The sequence below is a fragment of the Macaca nemestrina genome, chromosome 2 (genome assembly GCF_043159975.1).
Source record: "Macaca nemestrina isolate mMacNem1 chromosome 2, mMacNem.hap1, whole genome shotgun sequence".
In the NCBI taxonomy this organism is placed as follows: Eukaryota; Metazoa; Chordata; class Mammalia; order Primates; family Cercopithecidae; genus Macaca; species Macaca nemestrina.
In genome coordinates this window covers 80,913,847-80,927,129 of record NC_092126.1, presented here as the reverse complement: position 1 = coordinate 80,927,129, position 13,283 = coordinate 80,913,847, and the positions used below count along the sequence as shown (strand labels likewise).

Genomic DNA, 13,283 nt, shown 5'->3' with positions numbered 1-13,283 from the left:
AAAGAAATGTTCAATCTGTTAAAAGCTGCATTTCACTTCATAGTATCTCCTAGTAACACTCATTTAGGATTGCAGATTCATAAGCTTGTTCAATTAATGATTTTTGCATTTTTTCTAAATTAAATCTTCTCACACTAATATTATAATTCAATTAAAGTAAGCCATCAAGTTTTCTTTGCATAATTTGCTCTTTATAAACCCCCTGCCACTTTCTTCCCATTTTCATTGTTTCAATAGGACAACTGCTGAAATGAAGCTGTGAATAAGGAGAGAATGTTTTCTCAACATCCTATATTCATTTGCCATAACAAATTACCATAAACCAAGTTGGATAAGCAACAGAAATTTACTGTCTCACAGTTCTGAAGGCTAGAAGTCTAAAATCAAGGTGTTAGCATGGTTGGTCTTTTCTGGGCACTATGAGGGAAAATTTTCCATTCCTATCACCTAGCTTCTGGTGGTTTGATGGCAATCTTTAGCATTCCTTGGTTCGTGGCTGCATCCTCCTGATCTGTGCCTTCATCTTCTCATGGCATTCTCCCTGTGGGCATGCCTCTGTATCCAAATTTTCCCTTCTTATAAGGATACCAGTCATATTGGATTCAGGGCCCACCCTACTCCAGTACAATCTCATCTTAAGTAATTATATCTGCAACAACTCTGTTTCCAAATGAGGTCACATTCTGAGGTACTGGAAGTTAGGACTTCAACATATGAATTTGGGGGGAACAGGACTCAACCCACAACACTTCCCAAATTAAAAGTGCTCTTGGAGACATGCCATTTTAAGAAAATCCTTTGACCAAACATTGTTTCCATACAGAACAGATGGAACCTGCAGAAAACCTACTAGATTCCTTGACTAGAAGCTAGTGGTTGGCTCAAAGTCATACTTGTGACGCAAAATTCAAGGTTTGTTCAGATTTCCCACACAGCGGGAAACAAAGCAGCAGTGGGGTCCTTCTTCTCTTACTCTGTGTACTTCACTTGTGATTCTCAGAGAATTTGCAATGAACAAGAAGCAATGCTTAGATAATGCTTTCTAGCTTAGAAGTCACATGTGGTATCTCATACAACCCTCACAAATAACAATCTGGCAGACAGAAAATTATGTCAGAAATGATTATAAAGGCATGGTGGATGGTTAAGCTTGTAGGCTCTGGAGCCAGAATATATTGATATGGATCCAGATCCCTTTCTTCCTAGTTGTTTGACTATGAACAATTTGGATGCTTTGGGTGGGTACAAAAGTGGGGCAAGTAAGAGTATTCATCACATAAACTAGTTGTAACAATAATTTATTACAAGCAAATCATTTAGAATAGTATCTGGTACACAGTCAGTGCTCAGAAAAATTAAAGCTATTATTTTATAAATGATAACATTGAAGCTAGGGATATGAAATAACTTCTCCAAGATAATGCAGGTGGTCAGTGGTGAGACCCGAACTCAACCCCAGAACTCCTGAGGACTTTTCATGTCATCAGAAACCATTCCAGCAATAGCTCATTTTTAATGTACATAAATATCACACTTTGAAGTAGCAGAGATATCTGGGGACTCTGTCATAGGCATAAGAGTAGACTACCAACTAGTACTGTTTGATATGGTTTAGCTCTATGTCCTCACCCAGATCTCACCTTGAATTGTAATAATCCTCATATGTTAAGGGCAGGACCAGGTGGAGATAATTGAATCATGGGGGGTGGTTTCTGCCATGCTGTTCTCATGATAGTAAGTGAGTTCTCAGAAGACCTGATGGTTTCATAAGGGCTTCCCCTTCACTCAGCACTTATTCTCTCTCCTTCTGCCCTGTGAAGAAGTGCCTTCTGTCATGATTGTAAGTTTCCTGAGGCCTCCCCAGCCATGCAGAGTTATGAGTCAATTAAACTTATTTTCTTTATAAATTACCCAGTCTCGGGTATTTCTTCATAGCAGCAGGAGAATGAACAAATACCCTGTTGAATGCTCAAGATACCCCAACTGCAGGAATGCTTGTTCAGAGAACTGGACTTAGGGAAGGAAAGTCCTTGCAGAATCCCATTCCTCAGGCACCTCTGCATAATGTTCTGAAATAGCTGGTCTGACTAGACCAAGAAAGGCTAAGGAATTGCTAGCCCTGGACTTAAAAAAAGTTCTTTTATTATTATTATTTTTTTTGGTCAAGCCCCACATGAATCTCCTAGTGTAGTCAAGAGAACTACTACTACTGTTATTAGTGTTGTTGTCAGTTTTTAATTTTTATTTTTATTTTTGAGATGGAGTTTTGCTCTTGTTGGTCATGCTGGAGTGCAGTGGCATGATCTTGGCTCACTGCAACCCCTGCCTTCCAGTTTCAAGCGATTCTCCTGCCCCAGCCTCATGAGTAGCTGGGATTACAGGTGCCCACCACCACTCCTGACTAATTTTCGTATTTTTAGTAAAGATGGGGTTTTACCACGTTGGTCAGGTTGGTCTCGAACTCCTGACCTCATGATCCACCCGCCTCTGCCTCCCAAAGTGCTGGTATTACAGGTGTGAGCCACCACACCCAGCCAGTATTATTATTCCTCGAACTGGATGTGCTATTTTATGTCTCCAGGCAATATACTATTCTCTCTTACCAATTTCATATTCTTGTTCTGTTCATCTTTAGGAATTACTTATAGTTTTTATTTTCAAATCTTTTGAGAAACCTTCTCTCACCTCCCAATACGATATAGATGAACTCTCTCCATCATACTATGTGTAAGCTATATCATAATCACTGGTTTCCTGGTCTCTATTTCCCACTACACTAAGGATACCTTACTTGTTTTGGTATCTGCAGTACCTAGCACACAGCCTGGTACATAAATGTTTAATAACTAATTGAAAGACTAATGGGAAGATTGAATGGATAAATAAAAAACACAATAAAGAATAAAAGAAAAAAAAGAAACAAGAAGATCTCAGAGTCTTAGCATCCAACTATTAGGCACATTATTATTTAACTTGACTTCTGAAGACAGAAAAGGAAGACTGAATAAGTGATGAGAAGAGGTGTGACTTTGTGTGTGATATTAATCAGTTAATGAAGCTCCACGTTGTTCTGCCTGGATCCATAAAAATAAAAAAGAGAGAAAATTTCACCACCAGCTAACTAGCCTGATTTGCATGTGTTCAAATCTTCAAAGTATTTCTTTTGATTCCTTTAATCAATAGCTATTTTTAAAAGCTCTTCATTACTTCCTAATTGTCCAAATTCATTTTCTTCATTTTTCCTTATTAGAGGCAGATTTTTCAAATGAGTTAAGTAGATCAGCAATTTTAGAATCATTATTAACTTCAAGCACTTCTCTCAGTTATTAGCATGGCCCTTCTCTCTCTAGGACTACAGTCTTTTCTTCATCTTTAAGAGGCCATCCGGTTTATTTTCTAGACTTATTTTTTCTATATATCTCAAATAAAGTCAAGTTTACCCAATAATAAGAGCAATCCATGTTTACATTAAACCTGACCCTAGATAATTTAATGTATCACATCCCTGGATTTGGATGAAGATGCAGTGATTCCTTATTACATTAGCATATTAAAAATAAGTAAATAATAGGGATTTATCTAGATTTTAATCCATCCTAACCAAATAAACTAGTAAACCCATCACTATGGTCCATAAAACATCTTACAAATAATTTAAAGGAATATTTTGATGCTTAACTGTAGTATATTAAAATGAAAAATATACATATGTTTTGACACCAATGATTCCACTGCCAGAAATTTGTCCCACAAAATGTAAAACACCACATTATTGCAACATTCATTATTGTGCCAAAAAACTGAAAACAAAATACATATCCATCAATAAACAGGTGGTCAAAAATTTGTGGTACATTGATATTACGAAATATGCATCTGTTTGTATATGATTACATAGGCTGAGAAAGATACAAGAGTGTTCAACAGGTTGGTTACTGGGCAGGGGAGAAGTTTGAGGGGAAAAGAGGGAAGAAAAGGGAAGGTAAGAAAAAAATCATGAACATTCATGACAAAAACAGTATATATAGGATATGATCTAATTTATGTAATATTTCATATGTGTATGAATATAAATAGGCATAAAAGGATGACCACCACAGTTATCTGAAAGTGATAGGACTGTACATTTTTACTGTATATAATGGGCTTTTTAATAATTTAAAATTGTTTGATTTAAATTATTTTTATCACCTCAATTATTATTTATATGATTTGAAACACAAAATTAAAATTAAAGTTATTCTCATCGTGATATATATACTACGTGTGTGTATATATATATGCATAAATACACATACACAAACACACACATATATACACATATATACATACACACACATATATAGAGAGAGAGAGAGAGCGCGACAGCGAGATCAGAGAGAGAGAGAGAGAGCGCGACAGCGAGATCAGACCAAGGATTATGTACTTGTACATCAGAACTCAAATCCAGCTACTGAAATAAGAGCTAGGTTATAGGCAGTACCAGCAGACTACAATCAACTTGTTTCAACTTGTTTGATAGACTACATATCCTAACAACTATAATAATTTTTAAAAGTCTTTGCTGATTTTAATTTTTAATCTTCTTTCAAGACTCAGCTAATGTCATTTCTTAACTCGGTTCTTCACTTGTTTCCCAAATGTTTGAATGATTTCCTAAGAAGTCTTCAAAATTCATTCATAAAAACTTCTGAAATTTACATACTTTTTGATATCTCATTTTAATAGGTGAAATGCAATACCATGTAGGAAATATCTGAATTCCTATTTCAGGTTATAATATAGCCCTCAGAATGTATCATCAATTTCTTTTGTGTATCATCAATTTCTTTTTAAACTCAATAGGAGATCTACAGTAAGAGAAGAAATATTGTCAAAATCTAAAGGTAAACACACTTGGGCAACAACAATATGCAAAATGCAATGCAGAGTCCTGAAAGGTGTTTTGTATCATTGGTCTTCTCTCACGACTTCTGGAATTTTAGGGTATACAAACAAACTTGGGGAAAAGAAACACTGACATGTCTCAAATAATCTACTGTTTCCACCAACCCAAAACTGAAAAATAAGAATACTAGCTACCTGAATTTCAAAAAACATTTTAATTACTTTGGCATACAAAGGTGTTAAGAAATGGAATAATGAAAATACCCAACTACTAGTATAGGAAATAAAGAATAAATAAATCCAGGTATAATTTCTAGGCCATTATCATTACCATATGCCTCTGTAATTACCTTTCCCCTCCAGGACTTGATATTTTGCAAGATTTGCTCTACCAAAACAAATGAATGTATAAAGTAATAATTAATTTTTTAAAGTCTTAATGAATCAGTGATATGTGTAATTGCCCATTACAGCTATTGATCAAGATAAGGGAACCAGTGTTGCACATGTAGTTGAAATACTTTATTTAAAGGCAAACAATTTGTTAACATGGATCAATGTATGATTTTTGTTAGCTTCTTAAAAATAATGAAAATGGTGGAAAGTATACCTTAGAGCTCAAAGCATCCACTGACCTCTTTCAGAATCAGTATTCCATAGTCAAAGAATAAATTGAAGTTAAAAGTCACCTTTATTTTAATCCACAATTTTGCTTAAAAAAAAAAAAAAAAAAGCAAAAACTAGCAAACAACCCAAAGAGATTATCAGGATTAATTTAGAAGAATAGCTCTGAGGTCATCCATGGAAAACGTGAGTCTTAACCTTATGCCAAGGGCAGAGGAGACAGATGGACATGAGTGATGAGTTCTCAGCATCCTTCCAATTTCACTTACAAAGATTCAAGTAATGGATACAAGAAAGCAAACATGTCAGCAGAAGATAATGAATGCAATATTTTGGTTAGCTTTTCATATCTATTTCTTTAACTTCTATAAGACAGGTTTTATTTTGTTTTTCCTGCTCTGAAAAGATAAATACAGATGTATTCTCACTCTCTGGACACTAGAATCCAATGAGTAAGTCAAAACAAAGCCTTTTGAAATCACCCAGTCTTATGACAGATATAGTAAAGGATAAATTATTGGCCATCCTGGAAATTTCCTGCACGAGAAACATCTTAAATGTACCTGTCCACAATTGACAGTTGATAAAGTTCCAACCTTGAAAACTAGGTTACGAAGTATTGAAACTTTGATAATCATGCAAGTTTCAGGTATTTTGCTTTTGTTTTTTAAATCAATGGCACGAAAGTAGTAAATCTACTAATAAGTTGGCTTACTTATAAATTTACTAATAAATTGATTGCTAATAAATTCATTGAATTTATTAACAACAACTTCATGTTAATTCTATTTTGTTCCTTCACATACCACAGAGATCTCAGAGAAACCATACCAGCAATTTCAAACTATGGCTCTATGAAGGATCTAACATCTGAGGTCAGAATGAGGTTTACTTATTATTATTATTAAGCTTCCATTTCCTTTACAATACAAACTGTTTTGTACTTACTGCTCCCCTTTGAACTCTAACGGTGAATCATTAAAACTAAACTACAAAGCATATTTTGTGATGCCTGATTACACTATAAGCTAGAGGTTTTGCTCAGTGGCTAATTTTAAATGCTCACTAACCCCCTCCCCCGCCCCAACCCCCTAGCCATTAGTCTGAATTGACAAATTTGACCCCTAAAAGCAAAGCAAACAGCATCAAATCATAGTAAAATTGTCTTGTCGGTGACTCACTGTTATTGACAGTGGGGTCCATGAAATCCCTCTGAACACTGGCACTACTGACTTTCACTATCTGAGCATTTTCTTCCATTGAAACAAGTTCCCACTGCAGTGATAGCTAAAAGAAGGTTGAATGAGGAGTGGGGAGAATAGAGTTGAGAGAATAAAAAATATCATCACTATAGGCACCAATCTAGAAATTTCAACCAGCCCTTCCACAGCAAGATTAAACAATGTTTTCATTATGAGTTAAGGCCTTACTGTCTAAAACCTTGCAGAACTCTGTGCGGGAGAAACTGTATCACCTCCAAGCTTGTAAAAATGCAGAACTCAGGCCTATCCGAGACCTAATAAATTGAAATCCATGTTTTAACAAGATTCCAAATGATCTGTATTCACATTCAAATTTGAGAAATACTGGTCGAAAAAAATTCCATGGATAAGAATGTGTGGCCAAAACAATCTAAAAATAAAAAAAAAAAAAATGCTAGTAAGGACTAATAGGTGTCATACAACAATATAAGGAACTCATCTCATAGTCATTAATTTCCAGGAGTTTATAACATAGTTAAGATGACATCATGGGAAGATGTTCACACTGAGCTTTAACCAGTTTAAGCTAATAACATTGTGGGCAGATATTTTCAATAAGCTTAAAGCAGTGGCCTAGAACTGCATGCAAATACACAGTGACCCTTGGTGCACCCCTCACCACTAAACCTGCTTAACATGGGAAGCCTGTGGCAACTTCACTAAGATGTTTTAAGGGCAGAAAGCACACTGGGGAAGGAAATAGGATGCCAACAAACACCCCAAGGTACAGAATAGCAAGAGAGATGAATTGTTGTGCTGTGGTGCTGCATTGATTGCAACACACTGAAGCATTTTAAGTGACTTTGCAATAACCATAAATACATAATATAGGTAAAGGAGTTTGCTAAACTGAACCATTTCTCCTGGTGTGAATAAACTATATAATGTCACCAGTTCTGTGACCTGAGTGCTGTCAAACATACTCTGAAGGTTCTGAAATACTCTCGCCAGAGGTTTGTAAAAGGATTGCATACCTCATCTTAAAAAGTAAACTGCCTCCAGAATTCTGCAATTAATCATGACAAGCACAAGTTGAGAAATCCCATTTAGATTTAGTACGATGATTTCCCTCCAGACTTTTGAATCAACTGTGGATTACAAATTTGATGATATGGGAAAGGGGCAAACAGAAAAGGGAGATGGAAGTCAAGGTGTAAACTGTCTGGTTTTAAATCAACTGTCTTTTAAATAAACAGACTACAAAGCAGCACTTTCGTGGGTTCTGAGTTGTGACCTATCATTAGAAACACTTAACAGAAAAGTTTATTGTGCATTTTTGCACATGATGTGTGAATTTTCAGTTCAAAGAGATGCTCTGAATCTGCAGTGATTCTAAAGATGCCAAAAAACTTGACAAGTATGATTGAAGTAAAAAACAAAGTGAAATCATTCCTTCTAGTAACAGAGTTAGACAAGAAGTATTATAATTTCCAGTGTGGGCATCCAGTTCATCACCCCGCTGGTTCCAACCAGGGCAGCACCAGTAGACAGGCTGCTGCTCCATGTTGTACACCTGTCTGTAGATGGTGTATTACCGGGCCCTAACAAACACAGGGATCTAAATTAGGGAGATATAGTGCTCCCTCTTAAGGCAAAGCTATCTCAAATCCACTAGAAATTTCTCTCTCCAATTCAAATCCTGCCATATATATTTGTGTTTACAGACAGAGAGATAGGTGTATATGTATATATAAACGTACATATGTGCAAGTAGTGTATAATTTGTATATATTATACACACACACATATACATACCTCACTACATATGCAACTCAGATTCATTATAGGTATAGGTTAATGAAAACTAAGAGAGACCCCCATATCCCATGGTATAAAAGATCCTAAGGATTGTTCAAGCTATCAAGAATAAAACCCAAAATTATGATAAGAATAATGAAATATTAAAAGATAATGAAGTACATGCTTTTCAATTTGATATTGAAAGCCCCTTATAGGCTGGCTCCACTACAGAATGCACTCACAACGGTGTTGATGTCACCCACAAGAAGGTGACAATGAGTCATTGTTGTGAATGGGGGATGAAAAGAATCTTAGTTGATACAATGGTGTGTGACCTTACAAAGGAACACAGTAAATAAATGGATATAAAAATATGTGTAGTATTAAAATTTCATGGCACAGAAGGAAGCTACGGAAAAAAAAGTTTAAAAAGGCTCTTTAGGGGGGAATAATAAGCCAAAGTTTGAAAACACTGAGTTATTTTTGCCGACATATCAACAGATCATAATACCAAATATCTCCAAACAGGCTGATTTCCTTTCGGGCAAGTCAACGTCATTTTTTATTTTTTTTATTCCAAAAGAACTAACATATTCTCTCCCTTTCATATGCCACCCCTATATTTCTAGTCCAAATTGCTTTCATTATTCAAGGTCAATTTCAAGTTCCACTTCCTCTAACTTCTCTTTTCCTACCAAGCCAATGCAGATTGCTCTTTCTCTTTTCTCAAAAATTGGACTCACTGGCTGTACCATTTTAATGACAATTATTCACCATCTGGAATTGTAACCCAACATTTTATTCATACGTCTCTTCAATCAGGACTTAAGTATAGGTCTGTATACTTACATACAAACAAAACAGATATGAGCATGGTAAAGACACTGAACATCTTCAAATACTGCCTCTACTCCAAACTCAGTATCATACACAGAATGTGCAAAACTACTAATCTCTTACGAATAAAAATATAAAACCTGTTTTACTTATTTATATTTGTTTCCCCAAGTATCTATAAGGTAATGAATTTTATTTGATTCGGTCCATTATCAACAAAGATTAAAATTCATGGGGGGAGTACAAAAAGTCTAAATAAAAAGCCATTTTCAAAGCAAGTACTCTAATAAACACATCATATACCCTATAAATAGGATTTCCATTCTAATTTGTTTGAAAATAAATTTTTCTGCTATAGCATTATACTACCTACTGTGTACCAAGCGTTGTGCCACATGTGTTAAATCTTATCTATGGAGATTTAATCAATTAATCTTCATAATAACCATGTGCAGCTTTTTTTTTTTAACACTACAACTAAGACACAGAGAAATGTAGGAACTGTGCCTAAGGCCGCACAGCTGTGAAGAGCCAGGGGAAGTTTTCTGATTTAAACACCATTAAAAGTTTTGAGTTGGCCTAGCGTAGTTACTCACACCTGTAATCCCAGAACTTTGGGAGGCAAAGCTGGGAGGATCATTTGAAACCAGGAGTTCGAGATGAGCCTGGACAACATAGCAAGACCCCTGTCTCTACAAAAAAACAAAAATTAAAAAATTAACTGGGCACAGTGGCACACACCTTTAGTCCCAGCTACTCAGGAAGCTGAGTTGGAAGGATTGCTTGAGCCCAGGTGTTTGAGACTGCAGTGAGCTATGATTATGCCACTATACTCCAGCCTGGGCAACAAAGCAAGGCCCTATCTCTAAAAATACCCCCACAAAATTCCAGAGTTTAGATGAAAAACAAAAACTATTCATCTAAAGGTTCAACATACACCCCCATACACACACACAATGTATATGTAAACATCCACAATTATGAATTAGTCTTATATTTTATTTAGTCCTATATTATTAGTGATCCAATATTTTTATACAATGGCAAACCCAGTTATTTATAAATGTTCTCAACTTTGTGTTGGCAATAATAATAGTAATAACAAATTCTTTGTCAACCTGAAACCACACCTTTTTTTAACATTAAGTATCCTGAATTTTGATCCTGAACCCATCATCAAATGTTTGTGTTAAGAGGTTCTTAGATATTTTGTAAAACTATTTCAAAACTTTGAGAGAAAAAGAAAGTCTGTATGAAGCCTTGACGCCTAGAAAGCATTGTGGACTCTTGCTTTTTCTCTCCTCTTCTAACCCGCCGAGTTAATCCTAATTCAAAGGCCATAAAAAAGTTAAAGAAGCTCTAGGTTTCAAAGTGTTACAAGAGTACCAAGGGCAGGTCAGACGTTGGTTCACAACTGTAGATCCCCTGGATCCAAGTCGTGCTAAATTTAGCAAACCAACACAATATTCCTTGTTTCTGTCAGTTTTCTGATCTTTAGCTTTCAATGGTACACCACGCCATGAGGTAAAATTAGTGGCATCTAACCCAAAATACCTCAGACATAAATGAGGTCTGAAGTAATAATATATCTTGTCTCTGAAGAAAAATATGTAACTCTAAATGTTCTTGGTGGCCACACCTTATGCACATTTACTTAATAAGCATAAAATTTATTGGATGAATATGTAGGTGTTTGGTGTTGGTTTTTAATAATCAAAGAGTACAGAAGCACTCTTACCTTCTTTCATAGCTCACACACCAACTTGAGCCAGTACAGCCTTGTTTCCAGAGCTTGACAATGTCCGTGAATGCCCAAACATATGGGTGTGCAAGTTCAACCACAGTCACTTGCTGTTCTTCACAAACACTTGGCCTTGAAAAAAAGAATAGAAATCTAATGAAAAAATATATATGTTTATATATGAAACGTTGATTTCTCCATCTTCCACAAAAAGCTTGACATGTTATGAAAAATACACAAAGTAAGAAAGAAAAATACAGGCAATACGAAAACAACACCAGGACCAGGAAAAGAAAATCAGAATAAATTTTAAAGACCAGAAGAAATTTAGAAGATAGATATAAACATCATAAATTCCCACAAAGTTAGAAAAATTGAGCTGTAGATTAAGTTCTGAGTGCTTTGGTAGCCAAAATTTTAGAAGAAAAAAAAATTGCAGGATTCTCAATACTCATGAAGAAAAAGCAAGCCAGTTCATCAAGAGAAGTTAAATTTTTCCTGGAAATTATTTCTGAACAATATTTTCAATCTGCATGTTTAATTGGGTTTCTCAGGTAATTCTTGTTTAAACACAAGTATTTTTCCACCACTATCATTATATTAATATTTCCTTACAGAAAGTTTGTACAGATTTACAGGAATTTAGACCCACTATCTTTAATTTTTCAATGAGGAAGGCTAACACTAATAACCTGGAATGCCAGAATTCAATTTTTTTAATAACCTTTTGTGATTTGAAGAATGCTTTACTTAGTGATGAATGATTTACTAGTTCATATGAATTGTTTTACATGTGAAAACAACACTACTTGTAATATCCAGTTAGGCCAACCACTCATGCTTTTTCTGCATTCAAGATCACTTACATGCCATACACTGACCATGCTAGGAATATAACAGATGACGCAGACTTTGATGTTCCTGCCTTCAAGACGCTCACAGTCTGGCATAGTCTCCATATTCATAATCTTCTGAAAACAGAAATGAGCTCTGATTCAGAAGCTCTAGTCATCCCCTAAATAGCTCTGTGAACTTTTCCAGTGACACAATAATAATACCGATAAACATCTTAGTGCTTTTCACACTATATATCTTTTACATCACACTCTGTGACTGCAGTCCCTTTTTGCTAACACTGTTTTCTGTGCCTCTGCAGCTCACCATCTCATTTCACAACCTAATTCTCACTTCTAGATATATTTCTGAAAGGTGATTGTTTGGATCATTAACCTCACCTAAATTAAGTGAAGTTCAAGTTGAACTTTATTTATGAGTTTGCACAGCACATTTTAATACTTTAGGTAAATACAGAACTGTAATAAGACAAGGAATGTAAAAACTGCACGTAAGACAGGCATCCATAAAATCATCAAGCATTGTATAATGATCCTAAAGAAAACCATAGCTTTTAAAATTTCCATATTAGATTATCTGTAAACTGATATGCCTACACCTTTATGTGCTATATATTTTTTTCTGAGGCAACAGCATTAATTAGAAAGAGCTAACAGCACCTTTGTTTTTGGTTTGTCAATCGTTTGAATTCTTACACAACATCCAACCTTGAACTCCACTTTGCAGTCTTTATCTATCCATCCATCCATCCATCCACCCCTACCCATCCATCTATGCATCCAACAAATACTTACTCTATGCCTATGTGTGTAAAGCATTGTGCCAGAAGCATTCCCCACATGTGATTTGAGTATACATCGCTTACTTAGGAGGTACAGAAAACACTGGTAAGAAAGTAATGAAATTAGACAAAGAAGGAGAATTTGCAAATAAAAATGTATTATCAAGCCAGCCAATATTGGATATGTTGGAGGGTGAGGGAACCTGGGCATTAATTTCTGTCAGTGGTTGGTTAAAAGCTACTTCCTCCCTAGTATTTCAGGCTCAAAGCACAGCAGACAGAGTCAGCTTCCAGAAACCAAAGTAAGTCCTCAGGCTAAGAAATGCAATGCTGGGAGCTGGAAGCCTGTCAGGTGTGCAGGGGTAAAGGAGAGGGGACCTGGGTGCAGCACTGACAGTTCCAGCTGCAGGTGGTACAAATGAAAGAACTAACACAAGAACAGAAAACCAAACACTGCATGTTTTCACTCATAAGTGGGAGTTGAACAATGAGAACACATGGACACAGGGAGGGAGCATCACACACCGGGGCCTGTCGGGGGCTGGGGGTTTGGAGG

At 35.8% G+C, this 13,283-nt stretch overlaps 1 protein-coding gene across 1 annotated transcript in view; it reads right to left on the bottom strand.

Annotated features, from left to right (window-relative positions):
- The window catches only part of LOC112422917 (EGF-like and EMI domain-containing protein 1), a 584,541-nt gene that overhangs the window by 516,979 nt on the left and 54,279 nt on the right, over positions 1-13,283 (bottom strand). The window contains exon 2 of the mRNA XM_071089982.1: positions 11,089-11,223. Within this exon, the coding sequence (XP_070946083.1) occupies positions 11,089-11,223 (135 nt within the window). The remainder of the gene's footprint in view (positions 1-11,088; positions 11,224-13,283) is intronic.